This window comes from Podarcis bocagei (assembly GCF_964188305.1).
Source record: "Podarcis bocagei genome assembly, chromosome: 13".
Taxonomy (NCBI): Eukaryota; Metazoa; Chordata; class Lepidosauria; order Squamata; family Lacertidae; genus Podarcis; species Podarcis bocagei.
In genome coordinates, this window is record NC_138138.1 from 3293217 (window position 1) to 3315407 (window position 22191).

Genomic DNA, 22191 nt, shown 5'->3' on the forward strand with positions numbered 1-22191 from the left:
AAAAGATTTGGAGAGATTGCAATTGGGGCTACAGGAGGAAGCAGACCATTTTAGGAGATGCCTCTTCTCCAAGTTCAGTTGCCAGGGTCAAGGCCTTGTAAGAACTCAATGCAAGGTTCAGCAATCATATCTTGGAAATGTCAGCAAATCTAAGGGGTTTCCCAGAGGATATCCCTGTGTGACACTCTTTGGGGCACATAGAAACATTTATAATTATGGCAGCTTTGTGAAAGAAGTGGGGGAGTCATATAAAAAATGTTTAGGGGTACTTTCATTTTGACTCAAGAAAATCACCATTTTATAGTTCAAATTGGGGAAAATAAATACAGTAAATGGACAAAAGTACAAAGATTCACAAAAAGTTTAGGGGTCTGCGTCCCCCCAGAAAAAAGCACTGGTTAGGAGATAGGCATATAAAATAACCCAGTATTTTCCTCCCTCTGAATATAGATGTGCACACACACCGGCATATATCTACACTGTCATTGTTAACTTTCTGCCCTCAAGACCCAGTTCTACCCCCTGGGTGGCATTTCTCCTTGGGGTCTACAGCATTTGTTACCACCATACCAAATGCAGCTTATCAATATATTGGGGGGGGCACCACTGACCAACCTCTTGTTTCCCCCCACTTCCAAGGGCTGCTAAAACTGGGGGTTGTGAAGCACCAGGCGAGCCTCACAATGCATAGATTGTGAGTTGTGTTTGCTTTGTGTCACACAGTGCAGCACTATCACAACGCAAAGTTTCATATGGATGGGAGGGGGTTTAAAGTGACCTTTTTGATAGCTTGAAGAGATATGTCTGGGCGAATCCTCTTAAAACCAGCCTGAAGAAGTGATGAGGTACCATTTTTGGAGCATTTCCTCTTGTCTGTGGTTTCCTGTGGAGACACCTGCGTGAGAGGCTGGGGGTGAGGATTGGGGTGGCAGGTGAGTTAGACTGTGCAAGGCTTCAGCAGCTGGATATTGAGGAAGGAAGGTTTTCTCATCTCAGCAGGCATCCACTGCAGGACTGAGTGTAAAATCAAGAAGTTATTCCTCCAGAACTGTCTTCACTCCTTAACAGTGAGCCTCTGTGTAGCTCGTATCTCCATAAAGACAAAACTATGATAGCAACAGCAGCACATTCAGGTTGTGCACTTTTCCAGAAGGGCAGATCTGATAGCCAGTATCATGAAATGAAATCTCTACATGCATAGGCCATATTCCTCTGGATATCCTATGCTGGGGCAGGGGAGACCAAAACATGTTTGTATGCTGCCTTTCCATAGTTCACACCATGCTCCAGGCAGCTGGCAACATGGAAAGATATACATAATTAAAACATAACCAAAGTAGTCACAAACAATAAAACACTTTAAAACTACATGGGCAAATTGCACAGTTGCCACATAAATCATGGTAAGATAAAAAAAATGAAAGATACCAAAAAATATATCAATAACAGCAAGGAAAACACCAGCAAAACCCTCTGAACAAAAACGGTCTCACCTTTTGCAGCTGGAGTCAGTCTGGGCTCCATCTTCCCAAGCAAGTGGGAAAAGGCCTGTCGAGCAGGGAGGAGGTCTTCTTGGACTCACAGCCGAAATGGCCTCTGCTTATGGGCTGCCCAGAGGGAGCTACTTGTCTGCTGGTGGAAAAGCTAAGGGACGATTGGTCTGATCTCAACAGGCTGTTCCGTCTAGTGGTCTCTACGTTGTGCTCTCAGTTCCAAGGCAAACTTGTGGTTGCTTCGTCGTCTTCATGGCCTGCCTTGTCCTTGAAAGGAGGAGTTGAATGGATTGGTTATGTCAACTGAGTTTTTTGCAGGGAATGCAGGGAGCTCTCTTTTTTAAAAAACAAGCAAACAAGGCCCTGACACTATTTGTGACATTACCACCAGCATTTTTGACAAGCTGGTTTTATTTTCAACAGAAGAAATAGAAAGCAAGATGCTTTGCTGCAAAATTATGTTCTGCTGCCCTACGACTCTGGTGAATTTTAACACTTGTGAATCGGGTTGGATAAGCACACTTTTCTGGCAGTGGAGACTCTTGTATAAACTAGAGCTGAAGGAAATAGCCAGGCTTGTCAAAGGCTCGATCCAGCTAGAGGAGATGTGAGAAAAAATTCCTGGTTACCAAATGGGAGGGTAATTGTGGGTGGGGAGGATCAGTTAACCTTTCAGTTGAGTTTGTGCTACCCATGTCCTCTTTTCAAGTAGCTCACAGCAGGTGCGTGCCATTTTTACGCAAGACCTAAAACACTTGGTTGCTGTGCTTTGCCTGGGAGCAACTGGGCATTATGAAGGAAACGCAGGATTGGGATGTGGGGGTGGGGTGCTTGAAGGGGGAAGGGGGTTAAACATGCCTCCTGCTTGCCTACAGATCCTCCTTTCCCATTATCTCTGTAGAAAAATGTTTGCTAAGATAAATACTGATTTCACAAACCTATAGAAAAGTAACACCAGGGCTACTAAAACTTACACTGAATGCATCCCCAGCCAAGAGAAAATGAGACCCCTTCCAGGTGGATGGAACCCCAAGGGGAAATGGGTCAGGGAAGAGGGAAATGCCTCTTCCTTAATTTGAGGATGGGTCCCCCAGTTAATTTCGCCGCCCCACATGTAGTTCTCCACTTGCAGTTCCCCATCCCATGGCCATAGTTTCTCAGTCCCTGCAGCTACAGCTTGAAAGGAATCTCTCCTCACATGGGAACTTTGTTGGTGGTGTCTTTGGTTTATCTTCAGCAGCACAGAGGCCTCAGGGAAAACGTAACCTGACATTTCTGGGCTACTCACACGTCAAACATTTGAAGCACACTCCCTCCCTCCAAGTACCCAGGGACTGTAGTTTAAGGGTGCTGGGAGTTGTAGCTCTGTGAGTGGTAAACTACAGTTCCCAGTATTTGGGAGAGGGGGGGGGAGTATGCTTTAAATGTACAAGACCCGTACAGTTTCCATTCAAGTCTGCTTTAGGGACAGTGGTAAGAACTGAATAAGATCTGCCCCTCTCGGCAGCCCTGTGTTCCCACAGTGGATGAAAGGGAAGGACACGGGAAGCCCTTAAGGAGGACTTTCAGAAGAGACGGGAGACGGTGCCTTTCCGGAGCTCGTGATGAGGCAAACGTGACTCATCCGCATGTTTAAATGGATGGAGTGCGGGGGGGGGGGCAGGCAGGGGTGATGGGGTGTTTTCAGGAAATCAGGACAACATGTGCTCTTTGATACATTCAATATTAAATTGCAAAACAAGTTAAAGTGGGGGAGCTTCAGTGCATTTTAAGAGCATTTGCCGTTGTTGTTTAGTTATACTTCGCTATAACTACAGTGGTACCTCAGGTTACAAACACTTTGGGTTAAGAACTTTGCTTCAGGATGAGAACAGAAATCACACGCCAGCAGCACGGTGGCAGTGGGAGGCCCCCTTAGCTAAAGTGGTACCTCAGGTTAAGAACGGTTTCAGATTAAGAACGGACCTCCAGAACGAATTAAGTTATTAATCAGAGGTACCACTGTATAGCAATGCTATGAACAAAGTCACCCTGTTATCCCTTCTTTTCTTTTCTTTTCTTTTCTTTTCTTTTCTTTTCTTTTCTTTTCTTTTCTTTTCTTTTCTTTTCTTTCTTTTCTTTTCTTTAGCAAAGAGATTTGACCATGCATGACTAATACCAATGCCCAATTAATTGATAATAACAATATATACAGCCAGCAGACAGAAATATAGGTGCTCACGAGGAACAACCCTATGTGGTTTAAAACTCAGGGAACAGAGGGGTAATTGACCACACCCCTAAAGAGTGCAGTGGGTTTTGGAGAAAGGGGAGAGTGCTGGACAAATTACTTGTGATAATGATCTTTAACAAAATGAAAATATTTCAGTGTGGATGGGGGAAATGAATCAATCCTGATTTTATTTCAATGGTGTGGGGAGATGAATAGACAAATTGATATTACCCATAATTTTGTTACCTAGGAATGGTATTAATTTACTGCAACTTACTCAGAACCATATGACTAGGAGGGATCTGGAATTCATCCACTATTTTGGTCCCTTAAAGGTAAAGGTAAAGGTGGCGGGGACGCGGGTGGCGCTGTGGGTAAAACCTCAGTGCCTAGGACTTGCCGATCGTATGGTCGGCGGTTCAAATCCCAGCAGCGGGGTGAGCTCCGGTCGCTCGGTCCCAGCTCCTGCCCACCTAGCAGTTTGAAAGCACCCCTAAGTGCAAGTAGATAAATAGGTACCGCTTTATAGCGGGAAGGTAAACGGTGTTTCCATGTGCTGCGCTGGTGCTGGCTCGCCAGAGCAGCTTCGTCACGCTGGCCACGGGACCCGGAAGTGTCTGCAGACAGTGCTGGCCCCCGGCCTCTTAAGTGAGATGAGCGCACAACCCTAGAGTCGGACACGACTGGCCCGTACGGGCAGGGGTACCTTTACCTTTACCTTTAAAGGGATCCCTGACCATTTGGTCCAGTTGCAGACGACTCTGGGGTTGTGGTGCTCATCTCGCTTTGTTGGCCAAGGGAGCCGGCGTACAGCTTCGGGGTCATGTGGCCAGCATGACTAAGCCGCTTCTGGTGAACCAGAGCAGCACATGGAAACGCCGTTTACCATCCCGCCAGAGCGGTACCTATTTATCTACTTGCACTTTGTGCTTTCGAACTGCTAGGTTGGCAGGTCCTTTACCATTCCGGTCCCTTACCAAGACTTAAAGGAAGATCATTTGCACACAGAAATAGATTTTTTAAGCCCTGCAGATAAATGTGGATTTTAAGAGCTCTTAAAGTTGTTTGATCCTAAATGCACACTGGGCATTGGTGGGAACTGAGGAGATGGCAGGTGGGTGGAAGGGTAGCAGGGTGGGTGGAGCCTGAACCAGTGAGGATACATGGGTGGGGAAGATCCACACAAGGGGTCTCTACCTACATAGTATTGATATATGAGATTTTATGTAGACACACACACACACACACACACACACACACACACACGCTTCCCAATTACATGGGCCTGCAAGACACAACAGAGAAGTGACTCCAGTCATTTAGATAGTGTGGAATGCAAGCAAGCAGAGCATAAACTTAGTTCTTCTTATGAGAACAGAATTGTTCTCTGGCTTTAGGCAGATTTGGATCCAGTCTTGCTCAAGGCAGCAGATAAGCAAGCCAGCAACTGTAAATGAGACAAGGATGGCACATCTGTTCCCAGTTCTTGGAATATGGCCATCGCTGGCTCCTAACGGAACTCTCCAGCCTGCATGATAAGCTCAGAGTTCACACTTATATCCCCCTCCTGAAAGCAATATTTTATGAGGCAGCCATTGCTGGAGACACAGCAGTGCTGACATGTATTTAGCAGAACTGCATATGGCACCAACGAAGGAGGCACAGAGAACAGAGATGCGATTTTCTGACTTATTCAGTAAATGGTTTATCTTTGATTTCTCCATGTGTTTTGTTATTATTAATGATTGGCATTAACCAGTGAAGAAGAAATACTAGCCCTGCTGTATCACCATGGAAATCTCTCTCTCTCTCTCTCTCTCTCTTATTCTGTTTAGTTTCTTTTGGGATAGTTTAGAAATGGGGCAAGGACATAGGCACTGGTTCCAGGGGGCCCATTGTTGGAGGCAGGTCCAGAGTGATGTCAGGACACGGTGCAACGTTGTGCGGGGGATGTCAGAATATCACACCAGCCCCCTCCGTGTGCTTCAGAAGATGGCGCCTCTGGGTGAGGAAGAACCCTTTCCAGCCCAAGGGTTTCATCCTTTCTGGACAACCTTCTGGGCATCCCATGCTGTTGGAGGGGTGGCCAGAGACAAAAGTGGGAGGAGCAGCAAATGCAAAAATTATGTTTTTACAGTAGGCTAGTTTCTACATACATTCCTCCATCTAAGGACCAAGAGGCAAGGCCCTATTCCAGCAAGGCAAAACCACAAGAATGATATGGAGCCTGATGTTTAGGGGTGCGGCCCGAGGAGAGTGTTTGTGGCTGGGGATGGGGTACAGTTTGGGGAGATAGCGAGCCTTGGTGGGCTGCATCTGGCCCCTGGCCTGGGCATTCTCACCCTTGGGGCAGATCCAGGGTGGCTGATTTGCTCCATGTAGAAAGTCGCCTATGCTTCCAACATCCGCATAGCCTGTCAGTGCTGCTTTATCTTCACCTCACAAGCCAGTCCCTTGGGAAATTCCATCACTGTATTGCCTCCTGAGCAGACTGTTGATGGTCCTCATTTCTGTTGCTGCTGCTTCTCTAAACCTGACCACATCCATTCTCCACTCACATCCAAACAACCAGCTGGTCCTTCACCCAAGCTCATATCTGTGGCTCACTTATCTTGAAATCAGTTAGAGGTCAAGTTCCCAACCCATTTTCTTCTCCTACAGTCTGATATTCAATGTGTCTACTGGGAAGTGAATATAGTCCCACTAAGTTCAACAGGACTTACTTCCTGTAGGATTTGAGCCTCTAGTCTCTGTGGGTTCCCTTCTGTGTCACCTCCACCATGAGCTCCCCAGGAGACCCAGGGCAAGCGGCTGCTCTCTCAGCTTCCAGCCTCTACCTGCAAGATTAACTTATATTTAAGATTTATACCTTGCTTTTCAGTATTAGCACCCACAAGGCGACTCACAATAGTCAGTAAGAACAATAGGATTCGGTTCAATACAATTTTTAATATTTTTTGTAAAAGAACCCAACAGAACCAGCACATTAAAAATATCAGCTAAAAATAATTAAAAGAATCTCAAATATATATTTATTTAGGACATTTGTTGGCTATCCAAAGTTCTCTTAGCAGTTCAAACATTTTACAGTATCCAAACATTCTATAGTTCAAATTTTAAAGCATTAATTTAAACATCAAACGCAATCATTCAGTGTTCTCTCTTGTTAAATCTAGAGGTGGCAATGCTGATTTATTTTACAGACTTCTTGTAAGGCTTACCAAGATAATATATGTGCTGTGGTTTGAGTACTTCAAAAGCTCCATGAAAGTGTTAAGTGTACAAAAATAGGAGCAGAAGGGCTCCTCTGGGTGACTGGTATCTGCTGTGAAACTTAAAGTATGTAAAAAGGTGAAATGGGGAGAGTTTGTAAGGAAACCCCCATCCTATTGCATGCTGAAAGTTCTCAAAAAAAAAAAAAAAAGTTTCCATCTCAGTAATTGAAATCAATGGAGCAAATTAACTACAACCAGGGAGTAAGGAAACTTATTTCTGAATATGATGGAACTGGTAGTCATGACTAACTTGAGCTTAGATTGAGGCCTCCTGTAGTGTGTGATCAATAGGCTTGCATTATGGAACCAACTTTCAACTTTGGTTATGCTAACAGTCTCCTCTGTTATGACTGTGGACTCGTCACAGGTTGAAGGGAAAATTGCAAAGACAGGAATAAGTTATTCAGTGTCTCTGGCAATACCAGGCAAAGGATCTCCCAGAAATCCTGCCTCCGAGTTTTGTGCTTAAAAGAAACATTACAAACTAAATGCACAGAGGTGAATTGTAGCACCTATTTTGTGTTAAGTCTTTATTGAGCAGCAAAAGAATGTATTTGGGCCTCAGACTTTTTGATGGCGTTTTAATACTTCAACCCAATATTTGCTTCTTGTTTTGCAATTGCATACCTAGCCCCAGTTAATATTCTGTGCATGCCTCTTAGAAATTAAATGGAGAATGGCTATTTCTCCCCATCTTTCCACTTTAAAAGTCATTTGCTACAAAATGTTAGTATGATTACATATCTATAAAATTGCCATGCAGGAGTGAACTTATCAGGGTATAACAACACAGATGAAGTTAAGGCATGAAATATGAAATCTCATGCTCTGGCATCCAAGAGAAGAGGTGCCCACATGGATTACTTCGAATGAGCTTTACTTTTAGAAAAGAAAGGCTTTGCTGGGAGACATACTGGGGGGAGAACAAAACCCCGTTATGCGACAAGAGCAGCTCAAGCAGAGTTCAGAGACGCCAACACTGCAATAGTTGTTTCGCCTTCACAAGTCTTGCAAGTGGACATTTCACGAGCTGCTTCTTGAACTTTCCTAGAATGAATCAGGTGGACCAGGGTTCAACAGGTGGTGGACTTCCCCTTCCCACCCATGGTATTTTAAAACAAAAAACCTTGCTGCTTTCTCATCTCACAAAAAATAGTTTCTTATTTGAGCTATGGAAGGAGACTAGATATGCAATACTATTATTAATAATACACATTGCACTTACATACCACTTATCTGTCAAAATGGCTTTTACGTGGTTTGCAGGTATAGAACCGATTACAAAGAATATAGCCACACATAATTAAAACACACAGTGAAACAATTTTATCAAAACATTAAAATAAACACCAACAATTAAAGCATAGAATAAACAAGCCTATCAAAACAGCAGGACAATTGCAAGTTGAAACAGCAGTTACAGTGATTTAAATAGGAGGCTCAAGTCAGGAGACGGGGGAATCCTTGTCCAAAGAGGCTGGTGGACTGCCAGCCAAGCAGGATGAACCATGAAGCAAAATAAGCCCGTGTCGAGGGCATCAAGGGAAGGGGCACTACAGAAATCCTCCATTCGGCGGGGTGCGCTCCCGTTGCTCGGTCCCAGCGCCTGCCAACCTAGCAGTTCAAAAGCACCTCCGGGTGCAAGTAGATAAATAGGGACCGCTTACTAGCGGGAAGGTAAACAGCGTTTCCATGTGCTGCGCTGGCTCGCCAGATGCAGCTTGTCACGCTGGCCACGTGACCCTGAAGTGTCTGCGAACAGCGCTGGCTCCCGGCGTATAGAGTGAGATGAGCGCACAACCCTAGAGTCTGGCAAGACTGGCCTGTACGGGCAGGTGTACAGGCAGATACTGTCCTGGAGAGAACTGATTCTCTACTGTTATGGGGGTGGGGTGGGGATGTAGGTAAAGTATCTTCCTACTTGTGGCAGTATTCCAAATTACCCGTGATATGAATCTCTTTGTGCATTGCTCAAGACACAACGCTTGTTGGGTGTCAGGGGCCCCAAAGTGCAACTGACATAGGCTGAGTCCAGTCTAAGTCATGAAAAGCACAAGCAGCGCCCTTGACCCGTCCCCTTAGTCTTCCGAACTCGGCTGCTGTGATTGCCAGCCTGGAGGCTAACATGAGGGCACATTATATTTCGAAGGTTCTGGAACCTTGAGGTTATTCATATGCTGTATCAAATGGGGGCCTGAACTGAACATGGATCTTTCTCAACTTACTGGGACTCTTCCCTTTATCACCAGGAAAAGAAAGTCCTCCGGTAAGCGATGTCCTGGATGATTCTGATGAGCCCATGCCTGTGCCAGAAGATCTTTCCACCAGCACAGGACAGCAGAATTCTCGCAGCGAGAGAGTTTTGGGTAAGAGCATTGCTATGCGTGGCTTGCTGCTTCCATGCACGAGGTGCTTCTCGGTTCACTTGGGAGACTGAGAATGCCTTACTTCTGAGGCAGGTGTTTTTCTGTCTCGAAGGTAACAGGCCCCTTTTAACCTAAAAGGTTATAGCCAATAATCTAGCTTTACAATACTTGGTCCATCAAAGACTGTTCCCATGCTCGTTCTGCACAGAAATGGTTTTATGACAGAAAAGTAAAAGCATGAAGCATGGGGCTGTGGGGGAAGGGGGTAGAAGAACACGCAGAAAACTTTCCTGCCTCTCTATTAGATTTCCAATGTTAACTTGGGTTATGCTTTGTAAATTTAATAGCTCTTGATTTGAAATAGATAGCAAGCATCTGGAATAACTGCAATACCATTATCCCAGTCTCACTTGTCTGTAAATAATTTCCAGTAATCAAAATCATTGGTTTTCAGCTGAATGAAGGCTTGCAACTCACACTTGGTCACACCCTGACCTGAAGTGGATTGCAGCAGTGGGACTGCCCCAAGTTTCTTGTCTGCTGTTTACATTTTAAAAGACTGGGGAAGCAAGAGAGAAATGGGGAGAAAAGCAGAGAGAAGGGATATGGGGGAACGTAAATATGGGGAGGAAAAAAGATGGTGAAAAATTAAAAGTGTGACCCATCTGTTAGAGATTGGTCTTAAAGGTGGGTCCTGGCTCTGAAAAGGTTGAAGACCACTCATCTAAAACCCACACTTTAGCTTGCTTTCTGGTGCAATGTAATGTACAAAAATATTATCCTGATCAAAGAGAACTTCTGTATAACCAAATGTTTGATTACCAAGTGATTTGTGAGGTTTCTCCGGTTGTTTGGATTTAAAAATAAACAAATACAGGATGTGATCCAGGTAAAGTAGATCCAAAGCCATGTAGACCCCACTGGGTTTCATAGGAAAGGGTTAAGGATCCAATAAAAGTAATTAAACTCTATATGTGGCAGCTGAAAAAAGTTGTCTATTCCCTATGTATCCACTGGATCCATGCTTGACTGCCACTTTCCTTTGCTGGACTTAGTTGATGAGTGTCTCCTCCAGTAAGGCAGAATGACAGAGTAAATTTGTCAGAGGCTGCAACTCATCCTAGTTGTTGTATTTAGAAAATGCTCCTCCCCCAGGAAGAATAGCAGGTTTAAATAATTTGTCCTCTTTCATTCTTGATCCCTGGGCTGGTTCCTCATCCACTGATTGCCCAACATTTGATGACTCACTGCTGGATTTGCAAACAAACTCCATTGAAAAGCAGGTTGCGTTTGCAGTGCTATGAAAGCGCTGCCTGGGGTCCGTGTTAGCTTGGTCGCACATGCAAGTTGCTGTTCAGCACCGCAGTTATGAAGTCACGAACATGCATGCATGTGTGAATCAGCCCAGCCATGGAATCTGATCTCTTGGGATCCAGAAATGTTCTCTGAGGCAAGGCCTGTAATATGTGGTCACACACTTGCTTCCTTAGTATGGCATCAGGGCTGCAGGGGAAGAAGTGATCCCTTCCCATTCTGCGCTTGTCTCGATTCAGTGATAAGGGCTGCAGGGGAAGAAGTGGTCCCTTCCCATTCTGCGCTTCTCTCGATTCAGTGATAAGCTGCAACACAGATTAGGCAAGCTCTTCTTATCGTGGCAGCTGCAGCACAGCATGAGGAAACATTCTTACATGGCAGATGGATGAAGCACCACTTTTTCTTTTATCAAAGATCTATAGCTTCTTCCTTTCCCTCTTTATTATCAGAGAAGCTGGCAGAGCTAGCTGAGTGATTAGAGGGAAGGGAAAAAAAGAAACGAAAATGTAATTCAGAGCTAACACTCTGATCAGTGGGGCTGTAGCAGGTGGGGCCGTACTGTTTCCCCAGCTATGCGTCACGGTGGGGAGCAGGGGAGCAAGGCAGGGGGATGCTCTTGAGGTGCCCATCCGGCAGCAGAGCTGGAGCTCCTGTCACCTGTCGCACACTTCGCTGAGCTCCCCACTTCCTTGCCCTTCCTGGTAAGATCAGTGAGTCCTGATGTTGAGAAGCAGGAGAGCACCGCAGCCCCACTTGCCCTCTGCCGCCAGCTTCCACTGGAACAGTCTTGTACTCTCAGGTTTTACACATAAAATTGGCTTCACAAACTGTAAAGATTGTGACTCCACACCCTCCGGTGATGTGAGGTCCTGGGCCAGTCTGACCATGCAGCTCTGGCTGAATGAGGCGAGTTTGGAGGGTATCATTCATGGGTAGCCAGCAGTTGCCCATTTTGTTTATTACTGTATTATTATACATTTAACCACCATAAATGGAGGGGGTAATTTGGATTTTCTGCTTTGGGTGTTGAAACGTGCTGGGCCAACTCTGGGCGTTGATGGGGGGGGGCAGCTGAGGGCAGAAAGAGGCATGTGGGCCTTAGTTTTTTACTTTTGCAGCATGTGTATGAAATAAAAACATGATAGCAATGTTTATTAAATACACGCATGGTTTCATGCATATTTTCTTACAAAAGTAAAATATGAGCCATGAGACTACAAGAGACTATGGCAATACTCAACTTCCAGCCTTGGAGGGGTTTGCCACTGAAAACCATCTGCTGGGAAGCAACTGTGGAGAGGGATGTCACCTTTATGACCTGCTTTGGGGCTTTCTGGAGGCATTTGGTTGGCCTGTGTGGAAAACTGTGGATTTTATATAATACTGTTGTGTAAGGCATTGTATGTGGTTGCACCTTTGCCTTAAAAATGGACTGAAAGTCTATTAAATAAGTAGGATGCTAACATGCATAAATGAAGGCCATGCTAAATTTCTCCCTGAGGCCTGTTCAACTGAAGCAAAAAACTGAAGCGGGGGGTGGGGATTACACAGAAAATCCTTTGATTGCCACAACATTCTTGGAACCAGAATACTATCACAACCCTGGAATGCCATCCTTGAGAATAGTCCTGCTGACAGGGCCAGGCCACCCATGAGGGCAGGTGAGGCGAACGCTTCAGGCAGCAGGATCCACAGGGCAGAAGATCCCGCCTCCAAAGAACACATCGCCTGCTGTCGCTGCCAACCCATTTGCTCTTGGGAGGCTGGATCTCTCCCCCCCCCTTCAGTGTTCCCTCCACAGTGGCCTCTTGGCCCATCGGAGGCGCTGCTTGTCTCCTCCCACCCTTGTCCACAATGTTGGTCTTCAATCCGCCCCCCTTGTTCCTGATCTTCACTCCCTCCTCCTCCTTCATTGGCAGGGGTGGGGGGCACTGCTTTGTGGTTCGCCTCAGGTAACAAAATGCAGTGGGCTGGTCCTGCTTGCTGGTGTCTGTGCGCTCACTCCGCTATGGGCAGCTTGGGAATTGTGATTTATAGTACGGTAGTTGCTTGGGGAAAAACCCAATTAAAAAGGAAGGAAATCTGGCCAAGATCAGCCGATTTTACAGTAACCAAGAGTCAAGTGCTTCCATACTTCTTCCATTGAAATAAATGGGATTTAGAAGAAGGCTGGAGTTTTGCTGGATTGTGCCCGGATTTCTTAAAAACAAATCTCTTGCCCAGCCCTTCTCCATCCTGGAGCCAGCCAGGATAATGGGGGTGTCTGCTGAGGAGCTCCTGTCTTTTCTAGGAACAATTTCTGTGCTCCTAATGTTTGATTACACCCCCATCTAGGAATGTGGGAATCTACCATGTGGAAGTGCCGTAGGATTTCCACATAGCTAAACAGCAAGGCAGTGTTCACATTCTTGTTTCCATTAGGCTCCTACTGGTGTTCTGGAATATGGTTCCAAACCTTTCAGATTAGAGAAATCCTTAAATGCAGAGGCCAGCTTGCAAATGTAGGCAAGAGTATAGGAAGGTGGCTTGGTAGAAAAGGAAGCCCAAAAGCAGGGCAGCTGAAGGGGAAGTGCTCCACCCCAGATTGAGAAACACAATCCACTCAGTGGTGGTGTTCTAGCGGCTGTTTTGACAAAGGTAATAAATATCTAGTGCTCTTTAGTACTGTATTTTTTGCACCATAACACTCACTTTTTCCCTCCTAAAAAGTAAGGGGAAATGTCTGTGCGTGTTATGGAGGGAATGCCTACGGGTGGCATGCCTACGGATTTTCCTCCTCTAAAAACTACGTGCGTGTTATGGTCGGGTGTGTGTTATAGAGCGAAAAATACGGTAGCTAGAGTGGCTGTGGAGCTGCTTTCTTACAACTAGCCAGTGTGCTTCCAAACAAACACAAACACATTGGCCAGGCTAGTAGCACTGGTGGGAGCCTCAGCTCAGCCACAACTGCAGGGCCAAAATTGCTTTGCAAAGTGCAGATTAGGTCAATTTGCCTTTAAAGGTGAGCTGAATTGCAGTTCTTCCCACCAAGGACTGTGTGGGTCACGTGCTCCACTCTGTTTCTGAATAACAGAATTACCCAGTGATCCTGTGTCCTTACACACACGTTACAGCAGATGCAAAGCAACAGATGACTTCACTACCTAAATCTCAGGATTGTGATGCGGGGGGGGGGGGGCAGCAAAGGGAGGGGAGGGATAAGAGAAGCAAAGGAACAAAGGATGGACAGGTTCAAATGCCGCTGACATGTACTCAGCCCTTGGTGCATTTGCCGGGTGAAGACTGCGGAGTTAAGCTAGCCCTTCACAGAAAACATTTTGAGACGAGGCTCTAAAGTGCTTCTGGGTAGATATAGAGTAAGCCGCTGTTTCACACTTCCATTTTACAGAGTATACATGTCTATTCAGAAGTAGGTCCCATCCAGTTCAGTGGAGCATACAGGGTTGCGGCCTTCATTACGCTGCAAAACAGGTGTATTTTTCAACAGCAAAATTTATCTCTGCCCTCCACTCTCCCACTTTCTGGTACCATCCTTTACATCAGAGTAATGCTGCAGGTGTTGTGATCGTTTTCACTAACCTAGAGGAAAGAGAGAAACTTACTGTGAGTCTAACGTGCTTCTGGATGAAAAGAATCGAAAGATTCTTTGGCTAAACTGGAGATACTGTGTGTGCCTCATTGTGTGGCTTTTTTCAATCCGGATAGTGAGCCTGCTGATCTTATCTGCAGTGGGAGGAAGTTGCTTTTATCTGAGAAGCGCATCTCTCCCATTCTGATAAGTCCTGCTTCAGCTGTGGAGTTATATTTATCTAGTGGGATCACTGGCTCACCAGCCGCAGCAGCAGTGGGGCTGTTACTGAGGGGGGGGGGCGAGATGAGCCTGGCAGGATCCTGCGGAAGGAAGACCAGCCTTAGAGTAAGCCTTGGACTACTTGGGCAGCAAGAGGCGAATGAGCCCATCTCTGAAGGAGGGCTGGGGGAGCCCAAGTCCAAGCTGTAGCTCTCCCAACATGCCAGCTCGACCAAAGCACTTTCCCTCAGGGCCCATCCCAAGGAAAAGTTGGCGCCGTTGACACCAAATTCCAGGTCACTGTTTAGTCCTCCATTTCTAAATTTGGTAGCTAGAAAGTGAGTTCTTTAAGAGGAACATCAGTTTCCTGCCCCTTTCCCCACAAACCATTGAACTGAGGTGCAGAGGGACAATAGCAGATTTTTTTTTCTTTTTAGAAAAAAAATAAAGAATTCCCCAAGCATGCAATATCAGGAGAGGGATGTCTATGTAAACAAAAACACACAAGGGCTATTTGAGGATGAAGTGGGACAAAGCAGGTGAAAGGAGCAAAAAAGAGAAGTTTAGTCAAAAGGATGTGATAAATGCTCCCTGTGTTTACCCTCCCCCCCCCCCACATGTCTCTGGCCTTTGAGTGAGTTTCTCATTCTACAATCAGTTTTTCTCTCTGGTCTGAGGCATTTATTTATCCCAGCCTTTATTTCTGGTTACCACCTTTTTCTGCCCAGCTCTCTGTTGGCAAAAAGCAACTGTGAACCGATGGGAGGACCAGTGAGGCTGCTTGAGGAACCTGACTCCCCTATTTTATTCATTTATCTATTGCATAATGGGAGGCAATGATGGAGCATATTCAGTAGTCATGCTTTCAGTGCAGCTTCGTGTATACAGAAGAAGGAATGGGAGAGTGTAAACGTACGTAATAGCAAAGCTCTTAAATAGTGCCTCTCAAGTGCTTCGCATATATCAGTAAGCCTTTGAGCAGCCCTGCGATGCTGGCCATTATTAGCGCCACAGCACCTTTGGGCTGCCAACTGTGGACTTCCTTCTCTGCCCACATGCCTGCCATGCAGAAAGTTAACAGGCGGGTGCTTTCTCCACCACTTAGCCCCATATCAGAAAAGCTTCAACTGCTTAATTACATGGTCGGCTCATCTACTCTTCCCCTTTCCCCGTGATTTCTTCTGTTTGAACCATCATGGACATTTGCTCCGATTCAGCCATAAATGGGGTTTTCCTGGGCGCGGGGGGGGGGGGGGAGTGGCGGGAGAAAAGAAATACCTCGCAGACCCATGCTGAGAAGTCATGGATCAAATGGAAAGGTGGGTGAGCCCTGTGTCCAGTTGGTCCCAAAGGCCCAAGAGCAGAGCAGCCAGCCATTCGGGGGGGGGGCAGTCTTGGTATTCATTTCTGGGGGGGGGGGGGTTGAGAGACTGTCTGCTTCTGTCCCTAACCTCCACCTGCTGACTGAGTTGCGCAGGGTAGGCCCTAAGTGCATCCTCCAAGCCCTCCGCTTTTTACAGCCTGGGCGCATGGGGCTGGACATGTGCTTCCTTCCAGAAACCTTGCTTGCCATCTGTGAAGGGAGGGAGGGGCTGGGCAGCAGGTGCATTTGCAGCCCCCCCCCTTCCTCATTTCCATCCAGTGTGACCATCCACCCAAAGCTCCTGATCATCTCAGTCTGGATAATGAATACTCTTGTTGTGGCCAGGCAGGCTGATTCCTGGAAACCGCAGGGGTTCTTTCACCTACTGGCCCCCACAACAGAAATTAAATTAAGAAATGTTAATTCATGGGGGGGCAGCAGAGATTTTGTTGGCCTTGGAGCCCGTGATACCTTGAAAGGATGGAATAACAATGCTAATGAGGTATTATCTGAATCTGCAACACCTTTTCTTAATTTTATCTCTATGTTGCTGGTAGATCCTGTTGAAATTGGTATCCTGTCATGGGCTTTATATTAATGCTAAATGGATTTTTTTAAAATATACTTCCACCAAAATTGCTTGAGCAAAAGAAAATAAAAAAGTGTTTTGTTGTTTGCGCTTTATAACTAAACCCAGGGGGTCTTCGTACACTTATTGATCACTGCTGTAAGCGTTTTTCATATCCGCTTTAACCTTGATAGTAAAAGCCGTTTAATTAATTAATTCAGCTTGTAGGCTGCGTTTCTATTGGAGAAATACTCACAACAAATAAATATTTTTCCTCAGTTCCAGTTACGCTACACTCAAGCAAGCAAGCAAGCAACAATTAAGTACAAAGTGCAATCATATTCTCAAGGCAGCAAGTAAAACAAAGGCATCAAATTTAAAAAGTACCTGTTTTGAAGAAGCCTCCCTTATGGCGATGGAGGGGTGCCAACCTGAATGAAATATTCGGGGGGGTGGCGTTGCATAGCTGATCACAAAACACTCACAATATTTCAAATTTGGGAGGGTCCAGCCCCTCAAATCTTTTACTGGTGGAGGGGCAAAGAGACCTCGGCCCCTAGGAGTTGGCTCCTATGTGGCAAAGCGCCATTTCAGAGGAGACCGGCCGATCCCCATGTGTAGTTGTGGGCAAAGAGAAGGGCCTTTTCCTTGCCAGCCAAGCCTCAGGGCCCAATGGAGGGCAAAACTCCTCTGAGCTTACAGCCGCTGCTATCCATGTGGAAAACTGGGTCCGGAAACACACACACACACCCCAATGCCAAACTTCCGGAGGAACACTTTTTTACCCAAAACTGGTTCAGTTTTTACTGACGTGTTCTTTATAAATACTTTCCACACTGATCTCTTTAAACCTCCATACAGTAGTCCTTTTTATATCAAATATGGAGTTCTTTTTTGTATCATAATGCCATACGCTTCGTATATAATAGAAGTTGAGCACCTACAAGGCTTGAGCTCTCTTCCTAGTCTTCACTTTATTCTTTTTGGCATCTGCTTAAAACATTTATGTTTGGGCAAACCTATCCAGGCATATAGAAGTTACATATTTTATTTCTTTTTGGCTAATGTTGATTTTAATAATCTTTTAAAATAGTTTTAATGCCTTTTTTACTGTTTTCTGTTGGTAAAGTTAACATTTTATATTGTTTTTTTTACATTCAAGCAGTATACACATTTGGTAAATAAAAAATTATTAATATTAATATGGAGGTAAGGGAGGGAATAGGCAGCAGAACAGGCTGATTATCTGCCTCCAGGACCAACGAAGTCACAGCAAATTGCTGAGCTGAGTAGAACAATTCCAAGCATGTTTAACTAGATATAAGTCCCACTGAAGGTACTCCACAGTAAGAATGCTTAGAACTGCGGCCTTAATTGTTTTAACTATATTTTATCCCACCTTTCTCTCAAAGATCTCGAGGCAGCTCCATGATCTTTTGTTCTCACAACAACCCTGTAAAGTAGGTTAGGCAGAGAGAGAGAGAGAGAGAGACAGGAAACTGTGCCTGAGCTGGGATCTGGACCCAGATTTTATGGAGCAAGTCCATCACTCCAACCACTACACCACACTGCAATAAAAAACAATTAGCAGCACTGCTTAGGAATGTATCTCATCCTCCTAAAATAGATTTCTAAAAATCATAACTGTGGAAAACTCACAATGAATCCTGTGTATATGCCTATCCCTGAAATCTATAATTTAGCAGAGGCAGGAAATGTAAGCCAGCAAGCAGGCAGATTATGGGGCTACAGTGGTTTCCACTGAGTTCCACACAGCAGACAAGCTGGAAGGTGTACAGAGGAGGGTGACAAAGATGATCCAGGGTCTGGAAATCAAGCCTGATGAGGAAAGGTTGAGGGAGCTGGGTATGTTCAGCCTGAAAAAGAGGAGACTGAAAGGAGACAGATATGATAGCCAACTTCAGACATCTAAAGGGCTGTCAACATGGAGGATGGACCTGAACCAATGGCTTCAAGTTTACAAGAAAGGAGATTCCAATGAAACGTCAGGAAGAATTTTCCGACAGTAAGAGACAGTGCAAGGTTGTGGGCTCTCCTTCCTTGGAGGTTTTTAAGCAGAGGTTGGATGGCTATCTGTCCTGGAAGCTTTAGCTGAGATTGCAGGGGGTTGGGCTGCATGACCCTCGGGGTCCCTTCCAACTCTACGATTTTATGAGTCTATGAAAAGGGACATAGTAGGAGGGTGTTAAAACCTGCCCTCTGCTTCAAGCAGTACTGCCAGGAATTCCCAAAGTATATATGCCCTCCTTCTGCTCAGCATATTGAATAGCTTTTTATGTGTCTTTCATATACAGCTTGCCTCTAAAAGCTCATAGGTGGCCCTTAATCAACTGGATGAAGTTGTATAAGATGTTTCACTGGCTGGCTGAGTGCAATTGTTGTTTAACAAAGTGAATTTTTAAAGAAATAAACAGAATAATCTTCTGCTTCAAAAAATAATTGTGTGTGTTAAACATAAGTGGCTCTTTAACTAAGGTGACTTTCTCGATTCTGTAGAAGGTCACAGGTCATCTTGTCCCCAGCCAGCACAGTCAAGACCACCGTGTGCCCCAAAGCAGAGAGCAGGTGCACCAGCAAAAGGTCCCTGCAGAACAAACAACTTCAGATGATGTAGGCCTTGAACTCCTAAGAAAAACCCAACTCTTCCTGTGTTGACTGGTGTTGCCTATGTGAAATTCATTCTTCCTCCTCTTTTTTACCGTCACAGTGCTTAGATTCTCAGATACTTGCGCATTTCCTGAGAACAGAGTGATCCACACATTTGGGGTTGTGGCTTTGCTTGGGTTGTGTTTTTCATGTTGAGGCACTGGATGGGGGAGATTACGAGATAGGGGTGAGGAGAGCTCTCGCTAGTAGCACATTTATGCAGCTGCTGCTGCTGCACCAGGTATGCAGGGAGTCCCTATGCATATGTGCTTGATGGCATGCGTAGCGCAAGAAAAAGGTGTCCTCTTGCACTGCCTCATTTTTCTGGAGCATCACATTCCGGTAAATGGAGACTCGTACTGGGTCAGTGGTTTTCGGATTTCCTTCTCTCAGGGAATCCTTTGTGTTGTTGTGCACCAGTTTATGTACTTGCCCAGTTAAGAGCACATCTGTGTGCAGTGATGTTCCTCCTGCTCCCTGCAAGTACAGAAATGGCGCCAACCTGGTTGCCAAATAGCATTTACCTCTCCTTGGGGCCAGTTTACACAGGCATGCTCATCATTTTACACATCATAAAGCAGAATGTGTGACTCTGCCACCACAGATTCATTATTTCAGACTGACCATTCATGTACTTTTTAATGGAGACAGTTCACACATTCAGTGGTCACCATGCTGAGTAATTGCGATAGGGGATGTGCGAAGGGACCCAAACACATGTTGGTTTTGAGCTGGGTCAGGAGACACCTGCTCTAATGGCTTGGATAGGAGGCAGATCCTGTGTTCAGATCACCTGGGTTGCATATATTATAAAAGCAGGGAGCATCTGGCTGAGGCTCCATTCAGGTTTCCTTAGTTGGCCAGCAGCTTCCTCACCACTCCCAGCTGCAACCTCCAAAATAACCCATGCTTTCTTCCTCCGGGTGACTTGACAGTACTTTAGACATCTGTTACAGAGGGACTTTCAGAAGTGCCTGACTGATGTTCCCTTTTTAACATTTTTTACATAGCCAGCACTAAGGAATGCATTAAAAACAATGACCTGCCCCAAATTAAGGTATAAAATCAACTATGGCTCCATCGAGCCTTGTATTCCTTGCTCTGAGCAGGAAGCACTTCTGCAAGGTCTTTCCCCCCAGCCCTGATCCAGAGCTGACTTCATGATTTTGAGAGAATGCTCAGCAAGAATCTACAACCCTTAGTCTTGCCACATGGAAGTTTCTTCCTGAACAAACAGGATGCTGAATGTCACAATCTCTTTGGAAAGACCTTCTCTGCTATCTGGCCCATCAGGGATGGCCACTTCATCTCCTCCTCTGTGTGTTTTGCAACCAGCACAGCAACATGTCGAGGGGTTGCTCACAGGCCACATTTTGCAAATGACTTGGCTGGGACACAGCTTGATTGGTCAGAACAGCAGGAACAACTTTGCTGATTAGCTGTGTCCTTCCAGAAACATGAGTTTTGTGGTGCCTTTCTGTTAATTTGGGAGAAACAGGCAGTAGCAGCAGAAACAGGTGAAAGGATCCTATTGCCTTATCTGAATGGACAGTTTAGAGTGGACATGGAGAGAGCAGAATCCCACCCCCTGCTTTTCCTCTTCTTTCTTGTTCCTCAGCTGCTGTTGTCAATTCGATACAGTATTTAAGGGTGTTCCAGGCAGGAACTTCTTGCATTTGGTGGCAATATTTGTGGCGATATTTGTGGCGATGTTTTGGTGGGTGTCCTCTATCACCGCACCCCCTAGTTCTATTTTCTCCTCACCTGAACACAACTAGTCATTTTGTCTCTGGCAGCCCAAACTATGCAGGTGTGCCTATATCCACCTCTGGATTTCAACAACCTGGTTCTCAGAGTTCTTGCTGTTGAGTCACTTCTTTTTGGGAGAGGGGAGCGGCGGCGGGGGCGGCCGTTGATAGCAGTCGAGAAGTTAAAAAAATGATATAGAGGTCTCATGGGAAAGTGGGGGTTTTTCAGTGTGAAAGTGTTCTGCCCACCTTTTTTATTCCTGGGTTTGCTTGAGGCACATGAAGGGGGAACCATCGATCCTGAGGAAGGAGACACTTGCATCCCTTGCAGCTGCCTCTTCATGTTGTCCTGCCATGTGAGCGGCAGATTGTGTGGCATTTCTGGTTTGTGCTGGAAACTCTGAGGTGTTGCCCTGACTAGAGCTTCCATTTCCCTTCCTGCAAACAAGGAGAAGGAAAATTATGGCACTTCGAGGATCGGCTGCTTTGGAATCGGATAAGGGGGAATGCCACCGCTTCCGCTTGGGTGAAATTGAGAAGTGTGGAGAAGAAATGGACAGTCTGGGGGGGGAGCGCCTCTGAAATTGACAAGTGCACATAGTGGCAGCACCCTGACACTGCCAGAGTCCCTTCCCAAGAAGCCACTTGCTTCTTTGTCAGGGAGGCTGATCCGTGCAAGGAGGGAACGGCCAGCTGCAGCCCCAGCAGCTCCTTGCAAGCCAGAACACTCCACCCCATTTCCCCCTTCTCCTTTTGCGCTGCTGGTCAGGACTCAAAGGCTTGGCTGCCCACTCCATCCCCATCCCCGCCTTGCTGTAAAGCAGGGAGAGGAATGGGCTTGATCCTGCAGGAGAGCAAAAACTCGCCTCAGCAGAAGTGACAGCTATAATTAGATATGTGCTGCTCATGCACACTTCTGGGAGGAGGGGGAATGAAAAGGTGTGGTGTGCACAAGTGCAAAAATATCCCCCACCCAGAAAAAGGGAAAAAATAAAAAGCCCCCCACCTCTTGCAAAGCATGTGGTAATAACTAAGCTCTTGCAATGTTTGCTCTTGTGCACTTGCAGTGAATTTCCCTCTTTCTTTTTTTTTATGAAGTGTCAATGCACAGACACAGAAAGGCCTGCCCAGAATGGAAAAAGATTGTGGAGGGCAGAGGAGACGCGCTTGTCGGGAGGGACAAAAAGCACACTGGGGGGGGGGGTTTCCATCAAGCTTGGCCCACTTTTGGGGGTGGGAAAGAGGATGAATAGCAATGAATGCGGTGACTGGGGGGGGGGGGGAAGGAGCGTGTGAACCTTTGTTTGCCAATTGTGCACACAGAAAAATAGATCTGAATGGGTCCATTTGTGAGATAATGCACATTCTTTATTATTATTATTTATTAAATTTGTA

The 22191-nt window shown here is 45.8% G+C and overlaps 1 protein-coding gene across 6 annotated transcripts in view; it reads left to right on the forward strand.

The window, feature by feature from the left end:
* Positions 1–22191, forward strand: part of IKZF1 (IKAROS family zinc finger 1) — a 75198-nt gene that overhangs the window by 19158 nt on the left and 33849 nt on the right. For all 6 annotated transcript variants that reach the window (XM_081168553.1, XM_081168554.1, XM_081168552.1 and 3 more), the window contains exon 3: positions 9230–9346. In XM_081168553.1, coding sequence (XP_081024679.1) covers positions 9230–9346 — 117 coding nt within the window. The remainder of the gene's footprint in view (positions 1–9229; positions 9347–22191) is intronic.